General features: G+C 43.1%; 1 protein-coding gene across 3 annotated transcripts in view; it reads right to left on the reverse strand.

Moving 5' to 3' along the window:
- Positions 1 to 26,828, reverse strand: part of LOC121280741 (dedicator of cytokinesis protein 2-like) — a 627,095-nt gene that overhangs the window by 179,457 nt on the left and 420,810 nt on the right. For all 3 annotated transcript variants that reach the window (XM_041192879.1, XM_041192878.1, XM_041192880.1), the window contains one exon: positions 24,786 to 24,880. In XM_041192879.1, coding sequence (XP_041048813.1) covers positions 24,786 to 24,880 — 95 coding nt within the window. The remainder of the gene's footprint in view (positions 1 to 24,785; positions 24,881 to 26,828) is intronic.

Consider the following 26,828-nt stretch of genomic DNA (forward strand, 5'->3'; position numbering starts at 1 on the left):
TCCAACTCACACCAGTTCTCCAATAGGAAGTGCTGAGTAGGAATTTACTCCAATGATAATGCCTTGTTTCCAAGGTCAGATGGCCCATTCAACCAGGTCTGCTATTGCAGTGCCTGATGGCACAAAATGTTGGCCTCCATAAAAACATAAAGGCAGTGCAAATTATTACATATAATTGTGTATAATTTTTTAACAGTGAACTGGGGAGGAAAGTGTTTTAAACTTAATGTTCTCCATCCAACTTTCCTTCAACTTTTTCTTTAGATTATTATTGAGAAAAGTTACTGAAGGACCAAGACAAACTGAGATCAAGAGGAGTAATGGATAAGGTGAGGAAAATCAAAGCCCACAATGAGATGGAAAATGGCGATTGAACGATGTAGGAAGTAAATCAAGGAGTAGTATTAGGATGTTCAGGGCTGAAAGGGTTAATGTAAAGGGACTGGAGAAACAGTACCACTCACATGTTGATATGAGAGTGTCACATGACTAAGAGCCGAGATGGAGAAAGCTTATGGCTTAGAGTAACACCTGTAGTCTTGTATATCTGTAAATAGTTTTGTTCATCCAATAAACCTGTTATTACTCAGGCATATCTATGTCTCTGCAACCATTCCTTAGCTAGTCACAACCAACATACAACAATTGGAGAGGAGTTTCACTGATATTTCCCCAAATTGGCTTGGGATTTTCACCTCTCCCAAGAGATTACAGGGTTTCGGGTGTTTTGGGAACATACATATTGTGATGCACATGGAATTGCAGTTGTGCAAGACAAACTGGATGGAACAGAGGTTCTGTTCTGGTCCTTCAATGGTCATATGTTTGTAAATATGTAGGAGAAAGGGAAGACAGGGGCAGGTGAGATGTTCTGCAGTCATAAGAACTTGGAAAGAGTACATGAAGAGGAGGATAATGTGTGGTGTATCTTGATTGTAGCTTAATGATGGTTCAGGGAAGAGGAAGAGCATTCAAAAAGAAAGCAGTTGAAATAAGGCTGTAGAAAAACTACATATCTAATACTAAGATGTATGGTGTTGTCTAGATTATTAGACTTGTGACTGCTCTTCAGGCACTTCTTCAATAACACTAAACACTCCAGGCCAGCAATAATGATTAAGAGAATGTAACCGCCCTATATATCTGACAGGCATGCATGTTATTAAGACTTTAATCATCACATACAACAACAGGAAGAGATAACTCTCCCTCTAGGCTGTGCCTTAGAGTAAGTAAATATAGCTTCTCTATGTGCCTCCATGTCATTGTAAACCAGAATAAATTAAATCTCCCGTGTGGGTTTTGTATGTGAAATAGCTATTAGATGATATTGCACAATGTATTTCATATGTATATATGGGATGATTGCCTTGTGGCCAGGCCTTTAGATAGTTACCATATTTTAATACTGAGAGATCATCGAACGGATGTCAATAAAATAGTGTCATGACAAAAAAAAATTTCACTTAATTGGCTCCTTCATATTTATTATAGCGATGGAAATTTCACAGTAAAAAAGTGATATGAAGTTATTCTAGCAGTTGAATCATGTATTCCACAGTACGCTGTAGGGACTTGCTAATTAAGTCACAGCAACTGTTTGAGCTTTGGACGGATCCTACTTGTCAGTCTGCACTGTTGTTAAAACAACATCATCATCATCTCATATTTCCTCACATTTCACTCGCAAAGCCACACCGGCCATCATATTTGAGCAAGGTCCACACTCTGGGCACAAAAATCATGAGGTTCGGCCAGATTTAAATAACAGTTCCACGCAAATGATGCTTGTGCATGTGCCATTTTCACAATGATATACAAGCAAAATACTGTAGATGCTGGAAATCGGAAATAAAAGCCGAAAATGCTGGGAAAGCTCAGATCTGGCAGCATCTGTAGAGAGAAAAACAGAGTTAATGTTCCGAATCCATATAACTCTTCTTCAGCTCTGAAGAAACGTCATAGGAACTTGAAACATTAATTCCGTTTCCCTGCCCATAGATGCTGCCAGACCTGCTGAGTATTTTAATCATTTTCTGTTTTTATAGCATTTTCACAACCCGCTGTTCCCTGCCACAAGACCCAGAATGGCACGAATCAGGCCTGTCATTGCCCTGCGCAAGCTTGTAAATCAGATCTGTGGGCTCCTCATCGTCAACTTGTTTTGAAAAAAAAAATTATTTCCAGATAAAAGTATTCTTGGTGATATAAGGGGCTGGATTTTCATGAAGGTGGTGGGAACTGAGAGGTTGGTTTGTGGCAAGGTAGCAAATACGTCCCAGCACAAATTGGGAACCAATCAGCATTTTCATTGAAGCGGGAGCCGAATTGGAGGGAGATGGGTGTGTCTGCCGATCAATTAGTGACTGGGGGAAGGCAAGAATGGAGTCAGGACAGCACCAGTAGCTACTGCTGTGACTGCCATCTGTGTATGATGAAAAAAAAAGGACCTGCATCCTCAAACTGGCCAGGGCAGATGGGGAGCTGGAACTGGGGTAAGATAGGGGCACAATGGTCTTAAAATTTAATTGATTTTCATCAAAACTTCCACTTTTTAAAATCACATAAAACTGTTTTCAATGCTGCCAACAATATTTTCCTTTTCATTAATTACATAGCCTCAGGGAACATGTCATCTCACTGGTGGCAGCCTCCGATTTGCCTGCCATGCCATTGCCTCGCCACTTCTTCATGCCAGGCGCCATATTTAAACCGCAATCACGTGCACACTTTTCAATGCTTGCAGCCCGGGACTGCTCCGGTGGAGACATGGTGCCAAAAGCCAAGAAGAGTGCAGCCCTTCCCCTCAACCCGATTCAGTGATGCATCCGTGGGATGCCTTCTGGACGGCATGGAGGCCTGTCGCAATGTCCTCTACCCCTGCTCTGGCCACAGGAGGCCCATGAGCCTCAATATTCCGGCTTAGGAGGTAGTGGCAGAGGTGGTCAGTGCCAATGTTGCACCCAAGAGGTTGGCCACCCAATGCAGAAATCGGATGAATGATCATCCATGCTGCCAGAGTAAGACAACCATCTCATTGCTGTAAACTCACACATTCAAGCCCATCACACATTCACTGGCATCTCACTATCTGCTGACTAGAGGGACATCGCACTCATTATCTCACACACACATCCTCACATCCCCATCTGGCCTCATTTCCTCTAGAGACTGCCTCCTTAGACCTCACCATCTTGAGGCCATACACAGATCAACATGTGCCCCCACACACACCCTGGGATACTCCCCTTCCCTAGTGCAGCCTTCACCCTGCAACCTCTTCCCTTGCCTGAGGCCACTTCTCCCCATTCCCTAAGCAAGCCCCTAGCCCTGCAGCCATTGAAAAGCCACCTTAGACCTGCCAGTGAGTCCCCACAAAAGTGCTGTGGTGCTGCCTGTGAAGCCTGGCACTGATGACTGCGAGTGCTGTCCGAAGCAAGGTAGGCAAACAAACCTCGAAGTGCCAAGCGGAGTGCAGCTCGCCACTGAATGTTGCTTATGTACAGTTGTGAAACACGTTGGCGTGATCCCAGGTGATCCAACATGGGGGGATGATTCCGGGAAGCAGGGCTTATAATGAGATGCTGAAGCATTGAAATTACGTTCCTGATATACGGCAGCGGGAAATGCTGCCCACCACTGATGGTGGAGTGGACGATTGCAAACTGGTTTCATGATGGCATAAAACCAATTTTTGACACCTTCTTGCCATGTTGTCTGCACCACCCACCCCCTCGCCACCCGTGATGCCCAACACTAGTGGAAGCGCAAAATTCTGGCCTTTATCTTCATGCTTGGCCTCTAATGGAGTAATTATATCTTTAGGTGTCTCTTTCCTTCGATGTGAGATGCTGCTTGCTTTAATTGATACTGTTCAACTTGGAACTTGGAGAAGCAGCTGGATGAAAGAATTTAATCAGGTGCTGTGGCAGTGTAATGGCTGCCCTGATAGAAACAAACTCCATTCTTGCAGCTGACTGTTGACTGAATTACACTTCAGTGATCAAATCATCCATAAATTCAAATTGTTGCTTTAACTTCACAATACAATCACTGTTAAATCAGAAGATAGTCCTATTTGATCCTATCCATCTAGAATACTAACTCCACAGTCTTCTCAATATAGATCAAGCTCCTTCTTAAATGAATCTTGTGTTCTTGATATCAACTCCACTTGTCATGTTTTGCCACCTCTGGAAAGGAATTCTTTCTGTTCTAAGCTCTTGTCTCAAGATCAATAATGACAACTACAGCTTACGTTTAAAGTGTTGCAAAACCCCAAGGTGATTGACAGTGGTATTATCAAACAAGTTGACACCAAGCCATGTGGAGGTATTCGGGGAGGTGGCAGAAAGCTTGATCAAAAAGATTTAAGGAGCATAGAGATGTTTTTGGAGGAAATTAGAGGTTAGGGCAGCTGAACCCCAGTGATGGAGCAATTACATTCACGTCATGTGGAGCCTCCTTCATTACCCTCAAGTCCTGCTTCCCAAGTATGTTTAACAAATTGTTAGATCCCACGGACGAACCTCAGTAACCATGAAAGAGATCTTAAGAGTATTGACCATGGAGAAGACTGCCCCAGCTACTAACTTGGAGGTTGATAGAACATCTGAGGCCGGATTTTCCTTTCTGGAAGCAGGGAAACAGAGGTCCGGACTGTCTCTGGGTCCGGCAGTGAAACAGTCATTCATTGGAATTTCCACAGGAGCGTGAGACAGGTTCCCTGTCCAACTGAAGACAGGGAAGGTGGGTTCTCAAAGTTAGAGCACCAACCAGAGGCTTTCCAACAGCAGGCTGCAGTGAAAGGCAAGTAAGAGAAAGGGTGCCACAAAACTGAGCTGAGATGGGGGTAGCCCCTCTATAAGGTGGCCTGTGGCTGCTCTTGCACCCAGGCAGTCAAAAAGGGCCTCGAGGTCTGCCTGGAATGCTGTCTCCTGGTTGGTCAGTTAGCCTCCTTTCATTGGCCTCAATTAGGCTCATAATGAATCTGATGCCTACCTGTTGCTTGCAGGCAGTTAGCCCTGCTGTCCCTAATCCACATGCACAAAAAATGGTAATGATGTGGGACGGAGCCAGGAAACCAGCACACCTGCTAGTGGGGCTAATCTTCAGCCCCACCCACCTTCGATCTTTGTCCCAATGGGGGAGAAAACCCAGCCCCTGGCCTCTATTTGTCATGAATAACTAATTAAAGACAGCTGAGGTGGGTCCTAGCCTGTGTTGTTTAGATTTAGGGCTGGAATTTCATGTCATTTGTGCAAAACATGAGACTGGCCCTTTCCTGACTTCTCAAACCCATACCTGATACGGCTGACTTTGCCCAGGGTTTTCATGTTTTCATGCATTGTTCAAGTTTGCAGTGAGCCACGATGGAGTGTAGATACAGAGGCAGGCTAGTTAGAAGGCCCTCATCAGTTCTTGGAGACAGCAGATTAGCTCCCAACATCTGTTAAAGGTGCTCTAGTCTTCATCTAGCACACCCCTCACCACCCCCACCCCCAGCCACTCCATGCCTCCTCATACCCCCATGCCCTTTCCATGCACCTTATGTAATAGCAATGGGAATTATTTTAAATGTAGGTGTAAAAAATTAATCCTGTGACCATCTAAATAACACTTCCATTCAGAAATCTGTCATTGATACTGCAAAAAAAAACTACGTTATAGAAAAATGTTTAATCCCTTAAATGGCCATTAAGTTGTGTAAGCAAACAACCATGTACTCAGAAACAACATCAAAGGTAGAACATATTTTTGCAACTTCTTTAAACTGGCAATTATTTCCTTGATTAGCTGTGTTAATCTGCTGAGCTCAGGCCATTCAAAGATTTTGGAATTCAACCAAGCATTCATAACAGCCACAGCTGTCAAAACAAACCATTACGTATATAAGACTCTGAAACTGAAAGAACAAATAGAGTTACATATTTCTATTTCAAAGCAGATTGCCTGTCAATCAATGGAGAGGGGTGGGTGCTTAAAATATTTTTTAAATGTTCAACAGCATCCCTCAACTCCCTCTCCACCACTTTGGGTGTTACCTACACCACATGGGCTATAGTGGTTCAAGAAGGCAGCCCACCACCACTTTCTCAAGGGTAATTAGAGTCCAGCAGTGAAATAAAATGCTGGCCTAGCCAGTGATACCCACAGTGATTACCTGAATAAAATTAAGGTGATTTTTTTTTCAACGTCAGAGCTGCCTGTGCATTTAAACCACAGAACCAAGCAAGACAGGAGATTTTACCAACACATTTTTCTACATTTTTGAATGCATTATAGCACTTTATCCAAAAGTATTGTAATGCATGTCAACACCTACACAATGCTGGTCGATGTAATGGTCAACTTAGCTTTGCTGGATGGAGACCTGTGATGATTCACTGCATTAAAAATACATCTACATTACTGCTGGTAGAATGTTCCTGATTCCTGGGCAGCAACATCTGAAGGTGTCAAAACATTTTACATTTAGCTGGCAGAATGTTCCTGATTCCTGGGCAGGCTTCCCCACTGATCACAAACTCTCCAAGGAGGGATGTTATTTCAGGGCTTCCAAAGCCTGCACCAGCACACACAAAAATAGTCCTCACAATGGGGACCCAGGCCTCGGAAGAGGGGTGTGTACATTTTTCCGACCCATGAGAAGGTCAGAGGAAAATGGCGGGTGGTTGGGAAGACACGGGAAAATTGTTTCTCTTGTAAAAAAAACTGCGCTCTGTGTTCTGCAAAATTCCCACCTCCACGAGAAGACAAAAATCCAACCTTTGATGTTCTGGTCATAAGACTGGCCTGATACATCTTGGACCAGTCCACCTTGTTGAGTGCTTGTTTCTTCATATGTTCGTGATGCAGAATCTTGCTGGTTTTCTGCCTTTCAATCAGGTTGCAGATCTTGTGTTGATTTTAATAGCTTTGGATTGGGAATTGCAGCTGTCACCACTACTCAGGGGCTGCTAATGTGCCTGTTTATGGTTCTGGTTTTCAAGGCCCCACAGCTAAATATCCCGATTTTCACCATTTTGTGGGCTGCATTAGTGAGGCACTGGAGCGATGTGGGCCATGGAAGCTGCCAGCGGTCTTGGAACACTACCATTAAAACATCATATCTTGAATTGTGTGCTAGTGGACAATGGTTTACAGTGAATCAGCAACCATTTTACGCCATTTCCCTTTTTTTATTTCTACTTAAGTCATGAGGGAAGATGTAAGAAATAGACTATCAGCTCACAACAACTCATGTTATACCATTGTACAAAGTGTCACATCTAACAGCCCACCCACCACCAAAACCCCCAGGAATCAGCAACTTCAAGAGAGGGAGGAATTTAGAAGGAAAAGTCCTAATCCCATTTTGGAAGTGAAATCCAGAAGTAAGCCCCCGCCAACTAAATATGAACAAAGCTGAGGTCATAGCGCTGATAGTATATTGGTCATCTCTGTCACTTCCCAAAAGGTTAGCATCAAATCATCTGCTCCTGGGTGGAGAAAGATGGAAAAAATATGCAATCTGAAAGTTCACACTACTGCTTATACATTTCCAAAGTGTTGAACCTCTAACCAATAGGGGATGTAATTTTTACATGGGACAATGAAAGTACCATTTAACTAAAATTTATTTTAATCTATATACTAAACGAAGCTATTAATTATAACACTGGGTTAAAAGGACCATGGTGTGCTGTTTCCTTTTCACCTTTAGGTCCTTCACTCACCAACTCCGACTCATCAAGTGGAATTCTGTGTTTTCTCATACTTTACAAACCCAAATGCTACATGGTCAGACATTCTTAATATATGGGTGCACAGCAATGAAATGGACAAGTATCAAAATTAAATTGACTGTGATAACTCTCTGAGATATTGCTGATTAGTGATAAATTAGGGGCAGGTTTCTGCTCTGTAACTAGGCCCAGTAGGAATCTAAGTCTTCTAAACTTACAGCCAGCAGTCTGAACTTGACTTGCAACAGGGACGAACGTGTACTCAATTCAACCTCAGATTTTAAAATAAAATCTAACTTTGCTCTCACGGAATTGCTTGGCAGTAGCAAGTAGTTAGCTGTGAGCCAAGTGTGATCCTTTAAGGACTTCACTTATGCATTCCTTGTTGGAATCTAGTTCTCCCTAAATTGGTGAGGTCAGTAAATTGTTTGAAAACATCAGGCTGCAACTCAGAAAATTCAGGATGAAATGGCTGCTTTTCTTCCACCTCTTTTTAATATTGCTTTGCACACAAAAAGTAGCATGATCTCTGGTGAGTAGTGAAAACAGAGTTTTTGATTTGGCAGGCAGATCTCTCCTAAATTTTACTGTTTTATAAGGCCCATTTCATATTATATAACACAGCATACGTTATTCCGATCCCTTTTTAGCTACAGAGTCTCATTACTATGAAGTAAGCACTATTTCCAAACGTTTTCATTATCGATCTGCACACTGTGAAGAAAGGAGAGGGAACATAGGGGAACATTTCTGAGCTTCGATTCTCTGGCACATCTTATTGATTTTTGCAGACAATCTTTCTTGATATTCATATTTTACCAACAAATTCAACAGCGCCATCAAGGTTAGTCAATTTGGCTCTGCCTGCTCATGCTCATTAGGAACATAATGGGGGCTGCCCAAACTCAGCTCACGTAAGATCCATCCAGACAGCAAACCACTACATGGGTCTGGACTGAATTTCAACCTGGCTCCCAAAGCTGAAAGATCAGTGGCCTACCCAACAGTGAAACAAAGGATAATTAAGACATTGGACAGAAGCTGCAAGGCAATGGAGTTATTCTCTAAGGTAGGCAATCGTTTTAGTTATAGATGCTCAAATCTTTTTGTTTGGAGTGTTCGGGTGTTACCAAGTTTCTCAGACGGTGTAATTAGAAATTGGCGCAGGTGGTCTCAGGTCGGACATGGCAAAGCAAGAGAAGCCGCAATTTGACAAGAGCAGATCAGCCACTTCCCAGTAGGATTAGCAACACACCTGCTACCCAACATTGAAAGATAAACGTCTGCCTAGGGATTGATCGTAATCTGAAATGCTCCCCACACAAATCATAAAAATTCAGTGATGGAGAGGGAAGAAGTGCTCATGATCTCAGAACTGAAAACAAAATGTGGTAAAGGGGGAAAAAAAAAATCTTCTCTAACTGCATTGTCTCTTGCACAAGAAAATGTCTCTTATGGTCACTGCAACAGTCATTAGTGGTTCAGTGACAGGGGAGTGGTGGGGACGTGGATTGGGATGGAGAAATAGAAATTTTAAAAATCTTAAACCAGAACCCAATCCCCACCCATTTCCTGTTTTGATGGAAGCAGGTCAGGGAAGTGACCAACATGATCCCAGAAGAGTAAAATCTTTGAAGGATGTTGTGTGTCACCATTTTATTTTTATTTTGTACCCATTTCAGCCAAGTTTCCCAGGATAACACAAAACCAGTGATAGGAGATGAGATGGGCCACGCTGCCTGTCAGGTGGGAAACTTGGTGCAAACATTTAAAATATTTCCTGCTCTTAAGTTTACTTCCCATTTCCTGTCCAGGCCTCCTCTACTCCACTCGCTCACCTCAGCATAGGGACCAAAGCCTCAATTTTAAAAAAGAATCAAGGTTCTATGAAAAGTGAGTTATTATGATCTGGAATGCACAATCTGAAAGGGGAATGGATCCATTAGTAGCTTTGAAAAATGGATTGGATATATACTTGAAAAGGAAAGTATTAGCAGGCTATGGAAGAAATGTAAGGGAGTGGGACTAATTGAATAGCACTTTCTGAGGGCCAGCACATGCATGATGGGCCAAGGAACCACTTTCCTTACTGCATGAATCTATGAATTAGATTGTTCTGGGCGTTAATGTCTTGTCAATTACATTGTTAAGGTTTGTTAATGTCAATGACTTTAAAGTTAAGAGAAACAGGTGATGCGTCTGAATTGTCTTTGAGCAGAGTGACACTGTGGAGGCATGCCGGGCCCATAACTCAGAGGTCGATGGATTGAAACCATCCTCTGCTATTTATATTCTTATAACCCCCAGAAAGAAATATTTGGCTGCTACCCAAAAGTACATCTGAATTTTGGGGTCGAGTGTTGGTCATAAACCAGCTGACTGCTGCCATGCTGTGGTGCCAGCTGCTCACCTTAAACCCTCCCCTGGACTTTGTCACAAAAATACAGAAGAGACTCAACGACTTCTCCTGGGACAAAAGGACACACTGCATCACCACTGAGGTTCTGTAACTCCTGCTTAGAGGGCGGTAAGGTGCTGTTGTGCCTTCGCACCCAAGCAGCAAATTTCTGTCTCCAGACCCTGCAACGATACCTCTGCACTGAGCCCCCTCCCCGAGGGTGTGCCCTGGCAATGTTTCTTCCACCAGGTGCATAGCCTCAACTATTAGCTGCAGCTGCTGTTTATAGACCTGGGGCACTCCATGCCTCCCTGCAGGAGTTGCCTGTCTCCTATAGGGAACTGATCAAAGTCTGGAACATGGTTGCCTCATGTCGGAGTGCTCTCCTGTCAGGAGTAGCGGCTCTCATCAGAGAGCCGCTGCTCAGGAATCCGCTCCTCCATCATTATGGGTTCTGATGGCTTGCGCAAAAGAGGGCTCGGTCCACTGGGTTGACCAGAATTGGGGACACGTTGGATGGCAGAGGAGCGGGCTGGATGATGCCACAAGTACTCACAAGGCGTGCATCTATTAGTGTCCAGCTCGTGGCCAAAGCCACCCGTAGCCTTAAAATGATGGTGCTTGGAACCAAAAGGCAGTTCAGCATGCGGTGGACTTCTATCCAAGTCTGAACTGACCCCCATTTGGACAGAACTTCACATTGGTCCTGCATGCTGACACCTCCCTTGGGTACGGTAACCCCACAAATTGAACCGTCATGCGGAAATTCCCTCCATACCTTCCCACTCAGCCCAGAGGGGTTTCCTGTATGGCCTGCTGCACACACTCCACCTCCTTACCTTCCTCCACCACCAGGACTTGCCATGGCATTCTGTCCTGTGTCTGGCTGTGGGGGAGGTCCCCAGTGGAGGGCTCTATATGTGGGAGTCCTCCCTTTTTCCTTTGGGAACCTGGCTTGGAGGATGCTGCATGCAGCAAAGCCATGCAACTGTAGGTTAAGGTGGTTCACGGACTCCTAGGCTGCACGTGTTTTCTGCAGCCAAGGGGAGTCCATGTTCCACGTTTATGTTGAGTGCGCAAGGTTGCAGCCCCTTTTTAGTTATTTGCAGGGGCTACTCCTCACTTTTTGGTTGCACTTCAGCTCCATACTCCTGATCTTTGGTCATCCGGTGCGGAGAGGGGCAAGGAGGGAGGAGGACCTCCTTGTAAACCTGCTCCTGGGCCTAGCCAAAGTGGCCATCAACAGGTACACTTTGGTTGGGTTTAATAGTGTAATTTTGCTTCTCACCTGTTTTCATACACACATGCTCTTGCATGTTAGCTGTGGCTCAGTTGGTAGCATTCTTACCTCTGAGTTACAAGGTTCTGGGTTCAAATCCCACCCCAGGGCTTGAGCACAAAAATCTTGGCTCTCACTGCAGTGGTGTGCTGCCAGAGGTGCTGTCTTTTGGATGAAATATTAAACCAAGTTCCTGTAAAAGATCCCATGGCACTATTTTGAAGAAGAGCCGAGGAGTTCTCCTGTGTCCTGGATAATATTTATCCCTCAATCAACATCACTGAACAGATTATCTGGTTATTATCACATTGCTGTTCGTGGGAGCTTTCTGTGCACAAATTAGCAGCTGTGTTTCCTATGTTACAACAGTTATTACATTTCAAACATACTTTATTGGTTGTAAATTGTCTTGTGGTTTGAAAAGCACTATAATTGCAAGCCTTTTTGCTTCTCTCTCTCTACTTCCATTTATTAACAGGAAACCAGAACCTGAGGCTTATAACAATGTCAAACACTTGTTTATTTTCTTAGCTGTCTCAGCCAAATGCACTTTCTGTAGAAAAGTAGTACAGGTATGTATAAAAAAGAAATCCCATCATGGCAGCTGATGAATTTAAATTCAATTAATAAAATCTGGAATATAAAGCTACATTGGTTCAATGGTGACCATGAAACTACCATTGATTGTCATAAAAACATATCTGGTTCACTAATGTCCTCTAGGGAAGGAAATCTGCTGTCCTTAACTGGTCTGGCCTACATGTGACTCCACGCCCACAGCAATGTGGTTGAATCTTAATTGCCCTCTGTTCAAGGGCACTCAGTTCAAGGGCAATTTGGGATGGGCAACAATTGCTGGCCTTTCCAGCTACGCCACATCCCATGAAAAAATAAACAAAATAAATAATAATAATTTGATTCCAATTGTTTAACATTGTGCAAGCTACCAAAGTCTGCAGAGATCTGACTGTGATCTGCTGTTTGAGGTAACTGGAGTGATGCACGTATTAAATGTGGCCTGGGCTAAACCAGGGCAAGTGACTACTGTGCAGACCATGATCATTACTGTGAATGGGCAGGGTTCAGCAGTACAGAGTGGAGACTCTGTGGACTGTCCTCAATCTAACATTGAGCAGTGTGGGAAAACTGAATCATGGATGAGAGAGCTGTTCTTCCAGGCAAGAACAAATGAGCCAGGGCCACAGTCTCTCGCAGGAAGTGACCCATTTAACTGACTGCTTATTCAAGGACATGGGGGAGGCAAAGGATGGGCAAGAAGAGACAGACCAGAATAAAGTTGAACACTGTTTATTGATTAAACAAACTAAATTGCATTTACTTGTTATCATATTTTCTTATAGTCTCAAACATGGAAGGAACATGAGACAAATATGTTGGTTAAAAATAAACTCAAATATATTGCAGCAGAAGCTTTAATTTGCAGTCTAATAAAATCAGTAGATGCAGTAGGATGACTATTGGAACCCGTACCATAAAGACCATAAGATGTAGGAGCAGAAGTAGGCCATTCGGCCCATCGAGTCTGCTCCGCCATTCAGTGAGGTAATGGCTGATCTGATAATCCTCAGCTCCACTTTCCTGCCTTTTCCCCATGGCCCTTGATTCCCTAAATTTTGAATTGGTTAAAAGGCAGAAATACTGGAAACGCTCAGCAGGTCATTCAGCACCTGGGGAGAGAAACACAGTTAACAGGGTGGATTTTTGAGGAGTCGTGGGCACTCCATTAAAAAGAGCGGACGAGACTGAATTCCAGGATTCCCATCCCCGTTTGCGGTGCCCCCAATTTTTGCTGGTGCAGGCAGCGAGCTAGCACCCTGTGCTCCCAACCTAGCTGATTCCTAGCCCACACAATTTTTGTGGAGTCAGGCCAGCTTCTCAAGGACTCACAGTCCACATCCCCACAGGAGAGTCATGAGCCATAGTCTGGATGTGGGAACCTTTTGAAAGGTAACTTTGAAAGGTCTTATCCATGCCACCATCCCCCACCATGCCCCCATGCCAACCATGCACCCCACCCACCTCCAATGGCCCCTAATACACTCCACGCCAACTCACTACATTTCCGTGTCCATGTACCCAGTATACGATCTATATAAAACCAATGAACCCGATCTGCATTCAGGAGCAGCAGGCCCTGTTCCATCCTGCACCCCCTAATTCCTCAAAGTGAAAATCAACCATTCAAGGCACTTTTCCTTGACCTGAGTGTGCCAAGCCCAGAAATTTCCCAACTCGAGCTACCTGCTCTGATGGTTAAGTTCTGGCCCATTCTCTCAGGTAGATGACCTACTGTGTAACCATCTGTTTCTCTCCACAGATGCGGTCTGGCCTGCTGAGTTTCTCCAGCATTTTCTGCTTTTATTTCAGATTTCCAGCATCTGCAGTATTTTACTTTTTGCAATCAAATTAGTTTGGCTGGATTATCCTGGTAGAATGAAGAAACGACTTGAGTGAGAAGATGATTTTTGCTCATCAGTCTTGCTATCCATGTAACCCCTACAGCGCTGAGATTATTAATACTTTGAAGTAACTTTAATCATGAGCCATTCATTTGTGGAACCTTGCTTCAAATGCAGTCCAGATTGAGGGATAAAGTTTTCACTGCTTGTTGATGTTAAGGGTTCCATACGTTATGAGTTTGGGGCAGGCTGAACCCAATCCCAAATGAAAACTGGCCCACAGCAAAAATGTTACAACTTTAATTGGCAATCTCATGCTGATTGGACAAGGCTGGAGTGGAAAATGGAAAACCTCTGGTGGAGTTGGAGTTGGCAAATTCCCATATTGAAGTTGAGCTCTTGAGAGTGTTAAACAATCAGTCGGTGTCTGATGGCCTCAAATCTCCCCTAATCTAGGCTGTTGGTGCTGTATTGGCAAGTGCTACATTTTCAGAGGTGCCCTGTTTTGACTGAGGTATGTGGACATTAAAGAACCCATGGTATTATTTGAAGAATGGTAAAGGAATTCTCCTCAAGCCCTGACTAACAGATATCCCTCAACAAAACCATCACAACAGTTTAACTCTTATTTAACATGTTGTTTGTGAGACCTTGCTGTGCACCAATTAGCTGCCTAGAAGACAACAGGGACTACGTTTGGGGGTGGGGGGATGAGGAGGCATGGAGAGGGGGGTGGGAATTGAGTATTTGCTCCTGAAGCACTTGGGCAAATGCTGAAGTGTGAGATAGCTGAAAGAGTTTTCATTTGTGGCACATTTCTGGGACAAAATCCTCAAAACTTTCCTCTGTGTCAAACATTATGCTCAGATTTTGCTAGAGTGGGGCACCTCACCTTCTGGCCAATGAGTTTTTTCACACCCTCCAGCTCAATATTTTTATGTTACAAGTTGTTAGAAGTGGGAGCAATTCACAATGCAGCGAGGTCAATGGTACATCTGGGACCTTGGTGAATGAATGGTCTATCTCCTTAACCAATGTGACTTAAGGATTGGAAAAGAAACAGAGGAATGTTAGAAAAGGAAATATTCTAAATTAGAGTAAAACCAAGTACGAGAGAAATAAAGAGAGGAAGAAAAAGAGAGACACAGGAGGGTGGATGATGGATTGATAAGTGAGAGGGACTAAGGTTGTACTTGTTCCCATGTTTGTCTTTGTTATAGATGATAATGACTTAAAGATGATAAAGTTTGACATCTTGCAGTTATTACACTCACAATATGTGGCCACTCATATAATCTGCCAAATGAGGGAGAAGAAACCTGTCAGTGACAAGAAGTTTGAAGAGCTAAGTTTTCAGTTCTTTGTCTCCTTTGGTCTTCCTAGTCACTCAGAGTTCCTGTGTCAATGCTGCTCACTCCTCACAGCCACAAAGGATGCAGTGTACACTCATCCTCCAAGTTTTTTTCTCTCTCTCTTGTCTTGATTGAGGGCTGGTTCAATGGTCAACTCTGGAGGAATTGGTAACTGGATCATGTGAACCAAAAATGATCCTGTATGCCTTTTATTCAACCACATTGAGATTGCAGTGAGGTACACTGTCTAATAATTGTAAACTCAACAGCTTACAGCTCTGTTACTCTGGGGTATTTGTGATAGTTCTTGGTTTCCACTCTGCAATCAGCTGCTAAATAGGACAAGGCGCTGAAGATGGGAGCATATTTAACTTTTGGCGATGGTGTAAACTTTTTTTTAAATAAACAAAATGTTAACTTGTGCAATATTGTATGTGAATATATATTAACCTTATTCACCCCAAAAGAGGCCTTAGAAAGTCATAAAAGCATGGGATTAGCATACTGCATCTGACCAGGAGGGCGCTGACTTCGATCCTCAGTCCACACTTTCACGTATCCTGGCTAGTAGGGTGCAGTCAAATTAGGCTCAGGGCTGTCAAAAGTTCACATCTGATGTTCTCTATCCAGCTGCCAACTGAACAGACTCAGCTTTGAAGCTTCTCCATGACTGATTGGTTTGCTGGAACTGTCCAGGCAGGCACTTGAAGAATGGGCACTTGGGTGCCAGAGGGCACCCTGCATCCATGTAAATTTAGAAAAAGATGCAAACACAGGGTGGGGAGGGTGCTGGGGAAATGGGAAGAGGGGAATAGAAGAACTGTAAGATTCTGATGAAGGAGTTACACTTACATTTACATAGTCTAAAAGAGCATTGATTCTGAAGTGAAGGGTATTGAATTTCACTGATTACATGTTACTTTGTCCTGCAATGATTGAGATGGATTGGATATCACTTGTTTGGTAATTACTTAATATTAGAAAGTTGTTGCTCTCCCCAGTTGCATTTTTGATTCATTTGGTTTCAGATGTGCAGCCTTAATAATATCCATGGGGCCAATGCCATCTGTCTTGACGATCTTGGGGTTACAAGCCCAGTACCATAACCACTTGGCTATCATACCAGGACTCCTGTTTCTATATGCATTGTTTCATAGTTTGCCATGGTGAGATTTGAACTCTTGATCTTGGGGTTACAAGCCCAGTACCATAACCACTTGGCTATCATACCAGGACTGCCATCTGTCTTGATAGACAGCTCAGCGGTCACCTCAAAAAGGATTGGTAATTGGATTAATTGATGTAAAATTTGTTCAATCAAATCAGAACTGCAGTGTGCTCATTTGGGACATTGTGCTTTGTCTGACGTCTGATAATTGTATACTCCCAGTTTACGGCCCTGCTGCACTGTGCTATCTGTGCCAAGGCGTGTGTAATTGCAGTATAACTAAGCTATGACACTCCCAAGTTGGTGGTGCATCACATTTTGGCAATGGTTTGGAATGCATACTTCACTTCTAACTGTGTCAAGTTTAATTTCCCCAGATGCTATGTTGATTGTCACGTTTATATAGAATCCCTTCAGTGTATCATTACAATGCAGTCAGCCTGCTTATTTGTTTTAATAACTATTAATGCAACACATCTAGGAAATAGATATAAACAAAGTAATCAGCATACTACCAGAAGAGATTCACCTCTGACCTTGCTGAGCACCTTTGTCCCATCATCAAGTGCAATCTTGAGTTTTTAGTCACCTGCAATTTTAATTCTCTATCCAGTTCTGACCAATTGGCCTCCTACACCATTCCAAAGAAGCTTAATGCCAGCTTGAGGAACATCACCTATACTGTCTAATTTGACTTTAGCAACTTCACAACTTGACCACATTGTACAATGGAATGTGTTATACAAGTCCCACAAAGGGTTAATTGTAATCGTCTGTGATGTCATAGAAGTGACATATACTCATGTGACCTGATTGTCTGGGAGAAAGGAGCATGGGAAGAAGCTAGTATAATGGAGTGTTCTCATAACTGATAATGTGTACAATGAAGTTAGAGTATTTGCGGCCAACAGTCTTTGGGAGTTATTGAAATTACTCCAATGCAACAGCACAATAATGTAGACCACAGCTCTCGTTTTCTGTTGAACAGCAAGCTTGAGTAATGGATAGGATAAGTGTACATGGATGATAGGGTGATTTACAGCCCAGATATCACCTGCCTTTTCCTTCCATCACACTGCCAGAACATTGGAGCCTCACATTTTCCATATTCCTCTCTCCTCCCTCTACTATGTTGCTGCACCATTCACACATCCTCTGGGCCTGGGTTACACCATTTATTTAACTAGTTTCTATCATTATTGCATCCTTTTTCAGACACTGTTATTACTTCTGTTATTTAATCATTAACCCTCTACCCAATTACAGACCACTCCTTTCTTTCTTTTCCCCTCATTGCTGCTTAGAAGTTGCGATTCATCTGTAACATCTCCCAGTCCAGGCACAAGGTCATCAACTTGAAACATTAATCTCATCCTCTATTCTCCATGGATGCTGGCTCAACTGCTGAGTGTTTCTGGCACTTTCTGTTTTTAGTTGAGATTACGCCACTGAAGATTTGACTGTGAATGAAGTGTTCGCCGAACAATCAACATCTAAGTGGCATTTGGATATCAGTGAGCACAGCTTGGGCTTCTGTTTAAATGTACAAACACTCAGCTCTGCTTGCTTGACCAGAGAACCATGTGGAGATAACACTGCAGCTCAACGCTACTGTTTCCACTTTGTTGCCAGAGTCTAGTGTCACGCTCCTTCATTAGACAATGAATCATTTTACATACAAGGCAAGACAGTTCATCAATAATGAATGAAACACTCATTTGTGATACATAATACATAACAAGATTACCATGAGTTTATAGTTTTAAGGAAGCATTGAACTAAAGTTCGAACATTACTGTGCAGAATTTGTCATATATAGATTTAAGCAGGGTCTTTCCATGACTAAACCAAGATTAAAACTCAGCATGAGGATTTCCTCTTAGGGTCAGTTAATATATATACTACTCATTATTAAAGTGAAGCATAGTACCTAGCTAACGTTCTTCCCCCAAGACATACCCACAAAAACTGTTTTTTGTTTCAACCATTCATTTATTTGATGTTTGTATGTAGAGCCTCGCTGTGTGAAAATTGCTGGTTGGGTTTGTTCATGTAACAATGAGGAAGAACTTAAAAAATACTTCATTGGTTATAAAGGAATTTGAAATATCATAAGGACATGAGGCAGCACTATTTAAATGCAATACAATGCGATTTGGAACATCAGAAGGACTTGAAGGGGTGCTATTCAAATGCAGATTATTTTTTTCAACACTATTCAAACTACTTCTTCAATATAGAGGCTAAGAAGATCCTCAGTTTGATGTATGCAGATTTAAATTAGAGCTGTTGTAGGGGGAGACCTCATATACAAATTCTCCCCACTTCTCCTCCTCCCCCAACCCCAAGTCAAACAATATCACCCAGGAGGGTGGCCAGCACCCAATATGAGTCAAGGAATATGGGGAAAATTGTTTATTTAAAAAAAAACAGAAATCAATGTTAGATATATTATAATTTTATGAAATTATATCTAGCATTAAGCTATTGAAGATGTAAAGATTTTAATAGATTTTATATAAAAACTCCTAAACCTGTACAAACTATGACACTTAAACTGAGGAAAAGATATAGGGTTTTATTTTAGAGCTGGACCAGTTAAAGGTTAATGTGTGAGGGTGGGGAGGTGGTTTGGCAGGGGGGGGGGGGGAGGGGTGCAGGGTGGGGGGGTGGGGGGTGGGATATTGTTGGTACGCCATTGTATCTTTCATGATGATTTGGGGGCATTTGCCAAACTGGAATGAAACTAGCAGCTTCATCTCTATCACATGTCCTCCCTAACTTTACTTGATCAATTTTCGCTTTTGCAGGTTGGGTCTCTCCCTTGCCTCACTTTCTTCATTTGCCTTTTCAAATTTGTCATAATTGTGTATTTCTGATGGCGTTAATGTTGTCCCTCAGAAGTAGAGCTGACCTGTTTGGTCTGGGGCATTTTCTCACTGTATGGATAAACATTTTGTTTCGAGCCAGATGTTTAACAGTTTAAGATAGCTGCCATGACAACCTGGTTCTCTAAGTTTCCACTGTTAGGGCTCACATTAGCACCAATGTAGGAATTGAAGGTAAAGCCTTCTATCTGTCTATCAAGGAGTCATGTGGTGTTCTTGGAGGCTCTGACCAATGAGTCCTAAGCACAGGCAATCCGGGGGGGGGGGGGGTGGAGCTTCCTGACGAGGGTCCTAATCATGCATGTAGCACCAGAAAAGCTTTTTGTAATAGACTCAATACACTTCCAGCATTTTCTGTTTTTGTTTCAGATTTCCCAGCATTTGCAGTATTTTGCTTTTATCTTTCTGTAATAAAGTTCATCAGTTTCTTGTTGAAACCTATCTGGTTCATCAAATCAGTATATTTGGTGACCAGGGTAAAATAGCTCCAGCTGCACCTTGCCTTGTTACCATGAGTACGTCGAAGCTTAAGAAAAAGAAAAGACTACTCACCAGTCATGCCACTCTTTGGCAGAATCGATCCTTAAGATGCAACTATGGAAGACTGGAGCCAGTATGTAGAGCGCCTCGGCTTTTATTTCATAGCGAGCAAAATTACCGTGCAGGAAAAGCAGAAAGAATCCTTTTGACTGTGTGTGGCAGTAAGATATACAATCTCATCTGCAGCCTAACGGCCCCGAACACGCCCAATTCTAAGTCCTCCAATGAATTAGTGGACCTCATGAAAATGCATTTCCAGCTGATTCCAAAGTAGGGCCCTGGGAGAGTCTATTGCAACCGATGTAGCGAACTTTAAGCAGTTGACAGAACACTGTGACTTCGGGGATACGTTAAATCTGGAGTTCACAATGACACCATTCAGCGCCGTTTACTCGCAGAGGTCGGCATCGATTTGAAACACGTCCTAGAAATCGCCCTTGTCGTGGGAAGTGCTGCCAGAGACTCGCAGGCTTTACAACACATACAACATGGTGCCATTCTTCATGTGGGGCAGGAACCTATTGCCAGGGGTGGTGCGAAAATTAGGCCCACAGCATCAAAGCAAGATGCAATGTCCACTGTTAGAAACATGAAAAGGCCTAATAGAAACACTTCATCAGCAACTCCAAAATTAAGTGGTTATAGATGACCACTATAGGAGGTGACCACGGACTGGGCACCTATAAATTCGAGGAGGCAGAATGCCATAACTGCCATAAGAAAGATCACATAGTAAGGCAATGCAGGGCGAAGTCAAAACAGTCCCTAAAGCTGCAAACCAACAGCATTGAATTAAAGAATACAGCAGAACCTGAAGCTGCTGACATCAACATCTATTCCCTGTATAATGTCAGTGCTGTAACAACCAAACCTATCACTGTCACAATCCAAGTTCATGAGAAGCCACTAATAATGGAGGTGGATACAGAACCTCAGCCACTTTGGTGGGAGACCACACATTTAAATACCTAAATGAAGGTACCTAGCCACTGAATCTGGAGCAGACAACCGCTAGATTGAAGACATTTATTGGAGAATCCATACAGGTCAAGGGCATCATCACAGTACCAATGTCTTATAGGTAACAGATAGCTCAGCTTCCAGTGATAATAATGACAGGGGAAGGGCCCAGTCTTCTTGGCCAAGACTGGTTGCCGAAAATCAAGCTCGACCAGTCTGAAATATTTCACCTGAAAACACAAGGAGTTCCTGAACTATTAAGGAAATATAGCACGGTTTTTCCGAGATTAATTAGAAGAGTTAAAAGGCATACAGGCCAAGATATATGTGGATCCTCAGGCAACACCACATTTCTTTCAGGCCAGACCTGTGCCTTGTGCGATGAAGGAGAAGGTGGATACAGTGAGTGTTAGAAAAGTTGGGCATCATCCAACCTGTTCAATTCTCAGAGTGGCCAACACCCATAGTTCCAGTGGTTAAGCCTGACTAAACCATACATTTTTGTGGGGACTATAAATTGATCGTAAATAAAGCAGCAAAACTAGACAAGTACCCCATTCCAAGGATAGACGGCTTATATGCAAAGCTGGCTGGAGGCAAGTCCTATACAAAATTGAATATGAGCCACTCCCACCAACAATTAGAGCTGGATAGCACATCTAGAGGGTACATGACTATCAACACACACAAGGGTCTTTATCAGTACACTCGCCTACCCTTTGGAGTATCGTCTGCAGGCGCTATCTTCCAAAGGACAATGGAGCATCTTTTGCAAGGACTTCCCCGAGTGATAGCATACATAATCAAGTGAGACCAAACACTTGGCCAAGCTGGTGGAGGTGCTAAGAAGGTTCATGGAAGCCGGTGTATGGTTAAAGGGGGAAAGATGCACATTTCAAGCACCAGAAGTTACTTACCTGGGTCACAGGTGGATGCCATGGATTTGCATCCATTAGAAGAGAAAGTTCAGGCAATAAAAGATGCACCCTCACCATCCAATGTAACCGAATTTAAGTCCTTCCTGGGTATGATCAACTAATATAGCTGCTTAACAAAAACAAAAACAGAATTACCTGGAAAAACTCAGCAGGTCTGGCAGCATCGGCGGAGAAGAAAAGAGTTGACGTTTCGAGTCCTCATGACCCTTCGACAGAACTGTCGAAGGGTCATGAGGACTCGAAATGTCAACTCTTTTCTTCTCCGCCGATGCTGCCAGACCTGCTGAGTTTTTCCAGGTAATTCTGTTTTTGTTTTTGTTTTGGATTTCCAGCATCCGCAGTTTTTTTGTTTTTATCTCTAATATAGCTGCTTCTTGCCTAACTTATCAACTGTGTTAGCACCATTATATTTGTTGACAAAAAGAATTGTCATTGGCCATGGAATTCAAAACAGGGAGAAACCTTTGTGAAAGTAACGAAACTGTTGCACTCGTGTTTATTGGTCCACCACCACCCTGAGAAAGAGTTGGTATTAAAAGTGATGCCTCTGCTTCGGTGTAGGAGTTGCGTTATCACATGGAATGAAAAATGGATCAGAAAGGCCCATTGGCTTTGTCTCGAGGACCCTCTCCACAGCCGAGAAGAGTTATTCCCAGCTAGAAAAGGAAGATTTATCGGTGGTATTCGGAATGAAGAAATTCCACCAGTACCTGCATGGACAACATTTCACCATTGTGTTGGGCCATAAACCATTATGGGTTTATTCAGGGAGGATAAGGCTATTCCGCGAATATTCTGCATATGAGTATACTTTTATGTACCGTCCTGGCCCACACATTGCAAATGTAGATGCACTAGGTCATTTCCCGTTACCAGATAGCATTGTACATGCTCCTGTGCCACAAGAAGTTGTGCTATTACTGAGTTTCTTGGATTCTTCACCTGTGTATGCAAAGCAAATTAGAAATTGGACGAACAGAGATCCAATCCTGTTGAAAGTCAGAGACTTTGTTTTGCAAGGATGGTCAAATTCACAATTCACCTGTATCTGAAGATTTGAGACATTCCATGTCTGAAAAAGAGCTAAGCTGTCAAGATGGAATTTTGTTGTGGGGATCACGAGTTGTCATCCCTTCACAAGGAAGAGAACCACTCTTGACAGAGCTTCACAGTGCGTATCTAGGTATACCAAAGATGAAAATGCTTGCACGAAGATATGTCTGGTGGCCAGGCATAGACAGTGACATTGAAAGCATGGTCAAGCACTGTCTCCATTGTCAGCAACAACAGAAGTTGCCTGTTTCAGCTCCACTGCATCCATGGGTGTGGCCTGGTTGACCCTGGTTTAGGCTACATATTGATTATGTGGGTACAATGTTTTTATGAGTATAGACGCATATTCTAAATGGATGGATATGCACAAAGTCAAATTGCCAACATCGAGTGTAACTATCGAGAAGCTGCTGTTTTATCATACATGGCGTACCTGAAATCATCGTTTCTGACAATGGTACAGCGATTTACCAGCATAGAGGGTTTCAGAAATTCATAAATCTAAATGGAATCAGACATATTAAAACAACCCCTTACCAGCCCTCATTGAATGGTTTAGGCGAGAGAGCTGTACTAACTTCCAAATCTGGAATGAAGAGGCTATCAGGAGGTACTCTAGAAACTCGACTTTCCCACTTTCTTCTCAGTATCGGACAACACCACGTTCAACTACGGGTTCAACACTGTCTGAATTATTGATGAAACGCCGCTCAGGTACATGGGGTTAAGCCTGGTGTTTACAAATTGAGGGGAACGTAGAGCAGAATCAGAGTAATTAAAAATTCAGTCACGATATACACAGCAAAGCTCAGACATTAGGTGACGAGGTGTTGGTGCAAAATTTTGGAAGTGGTCTGTATTGGGTTCCTGGAATCTTTCCAAGTACAAGCGTAAGATAGAATTGTTCATAAGCATGTAGGTCATATTTGTGCTAGAGAGACATTCCAATGACCAGCTATTCTGCCTGTGATTAATGTTGAACCGTCGATCTCTTAAGTGACTGATCAACCTAGAACAGACATGCCTGATGTCTCTGTAGAGTTGCCAAACCCTGAACTGCCACTTTCTAATAATGTGTCTCATGTTGTAGTTCCAGATCCTGCTGATCCTGTTGAGGAACCTCAAGTGGTAGAGCTACACTGCTCTAGCTGTATAAAGAAAGCGCCTCAGAGGCTTGATCTTTAATCACCTGAAGTTGTATATATGTATATGCTGTTGAATATTCAAATGTTCTCTGTAAATAGGAACTGTAAAAATTAAAGGGGGAGGAAATGTAGTGCCTGAAGGTATAGCCTCTCCTGCTGTCTAACAGGGGTCACATGATGTTCTAGGAGGCTCTGACCAATGAGCCCTAAGTACAGGCAATCCAGGGGGTGGTGGGGGCTTCCTGACAAGAATCCTGATCAAGCATGCAGCACCTAAAAAGCTCTGTAATAAAGTTCATCTGTTTCTTAGTGAAACCTGTCTGGTCCGGCAAGTCATTACAACCAGATAACGACATCTTCAATATCTTTTCAGGCAAAAACTGCAAACATAATTATAGGCTGTGTCTTATATACCCCACTTCTCCCCTTCAGATGGGAGAAGAGTCACAATTCCAGTTTCCCAGACCCAGACCTTCAAGATTGTTGAACCAGAACCAAACCAGCAGGAATCATCGGACAGTTGTCTGAAAGAAAGCCTGAAACTTTCTCGACCATATGATAAAAAAGTTGGGTCAAAGTAGCACACACAAACAAAGGAAAAACTTGGATTTATCTAGCACCTTCCTGGATCAGAACTTACCATAACAATTTACGGTCAGGCCGCAGGGAGTAACTCACTTGTTCTTCTTTGAATAATGTCATGTGACATTTTACATCTCTGGGAGGGCAGATGCAGCCTTGGTTTAACGTCTCTTCCACACAGTACTGAACTGGCATGTGAGCCTGGATTATGTGCTTCAGTACCTGAAGTGGGGTTTGAATCTGTGACCTTCTGGCTCAAAGGCAAAGTTGCTGCCAGCTGTGCCAAAGCTGACATAAAGGGGGTACGGGGTATGACAATGATCTGTAGCTCCTACCTGTTTTGCACCATACTCATTGCCATCCAGTCAGGAGGGTAGACATTCTTCCCAATCAGATCTTTGAATAAGATGAAGGTTTCCATAAAGAAATCCTGAGGGAAAAAGCATCGGTCAGGAAAGAGTGAGAAATCAATAAACAAGCAACAGAAAATTTAATCTAATATTCAGTGATTTACAATCAGCAAGTTTTGATTCTTAACCAATTTTTCATAGTTAAAAACCACAAAATGATTGCTACCCCACAATAAATAAAGGGACGTTACTATTCGTACCCGCTCTTTTAACCATGGGTTCAAAGTTTTAACCTTAAAAGCACAGCTGTAATCTCATGCTCTGTGGGACACCATTGAAGATGTTAGAATATGCATTTTGACAAGTATTACATTCATTCTAAATTAATGTGCAACATCTCCAAGGCACAAGTCATGAGTGTGATGGAATACTCTCCACTTACCTGGATAAGTGCAGCTCCAACAAAATTCAAAAAACTTGACACTATCCAGGACAAAGCAGTCCACTTGATTGGCACCCCATCCACCACTACAAACATTCACTCCCTCCAGCACCACTGCACAGTGGCAGCAGTATATACCATCTGCAAGATGCACTGCAGCAACTCACCAAGGCTCCTTCAACAATACCTTCCAAACCTGCGACCTCTACCATCTAGAAGGACAAGGGTGGTAGATGCATGGGAACACCACCAACTGGAAGATCCTCTCCAAGTCACACATCACCCTGACTTGGAACTATATCACCGTTCCTTCACTGTTGCTGGGTCAAAATCCTGGAAATCCCTCCCTAACAGCACTGTGGGTGTACCTGCACCACATAGACTGTAGCAACTCAAGAAGGCAGCTCACCACCACTTTCTCAAGGGCAATTAGGGAAGGGTAATAAATGCTGCTCTAGCCAGTCAAGCCCACCTCCTATGAAAGAATATAAAAAAGGGAGGGGGGCAACAGGTCCTGGTATAAATGAAGAGAGTCATTCAGCCCATCTTGTTCATACATCTAAAACTAATTTGAACACCAGCCTTGGCTCAGTAGCTGCACCTGCCCCTTTCCATTCGCAAGACCACACACACTCCCTTTTGCCTATTTTGATGAATTAAAACACCAACATCTGAAAAGGACATCATTATCATCTTTATGCTGCATTTTTTTACTGCAGCACCATCCTCTTGGATCATCTCCAAATACACGAACCCCCATATGACAAGCAGCCATCCTATTCCTCATTGTTCGCGAGATATCTTCCACCTCAGCCGCACTATTAGAACGCTGAGGGGGAAAATGGTGTAAATATATGAAAATTATGGACTGCCTGCTCCATCCAGATTGTTCCACACAAATATGATCCTTTATGCATCGTACCTACCCAATTCGTGATCTCCTGGAAGAGACGAAACCTCAGATAAAAACACACAGGATTGGTTAAGGAAAAAAATTCCAGAAAATTCCCCTCTGACCCTCTTGGGCAATCAAAACTAGAGGACCACCCTGACCCTGATTTGCAGGGTACCCACTAGGGATAATCTCTGCCCAAATTGGAAACAGGTACTCTCACTTGATGGACTAGGAGCAATGTTCCCTTTTTTCTTTTGGAGTGCATGAATGAATTAGGAGTGTGGCCTTTTAAATTCTTTTGCATGGCTGTGCATGTGCAGTAACTTAAAGATGGCACTTGTGTGGCCTGTGCAGGGAACTTTTTGGGGTTGCTGCACAATTGTGCTTGAGAGAAACATTGGCCAGAAGCATGTGGCTTTGTCAATTATATGCAGTTGGCTTGCACCCAAAGCACTGGAATAGGAAATCACACCCCCCCTCCAGTAACAGCCATACTATTCAACTGTGGAGGGCAACAAAGTAGCCTTTCAAGCACCAATCCTGTCATCCTCAGCATCCACTCAAGCAGGAATTTCCAGCAGGAATTATTGGATCACAACGTGGATTGGAAATCCATTTGGCTTTTCTGCTTCTCTCTCTGAATGCGCCTTAAGCCCCTAACCCAATTACATCATCCACACTGTCAGTCCAT

This window comes from Carcharodon carcharias, chromosome 8 (genome assembly GCF_017639515.1).
Source record: "Carcharodon carcharias isolate sCarCar2 chromosome 8, sCarCar2.pri, whole genome shotgun sequence".
NCBI classification, from domain to species: domain Eukaryota; kingdom Metazoa; phylum Chordata; class Chondrichthyes; order Lamniformes; family Lamnidae; genus Carcharodon; species Carcharodon carcharias.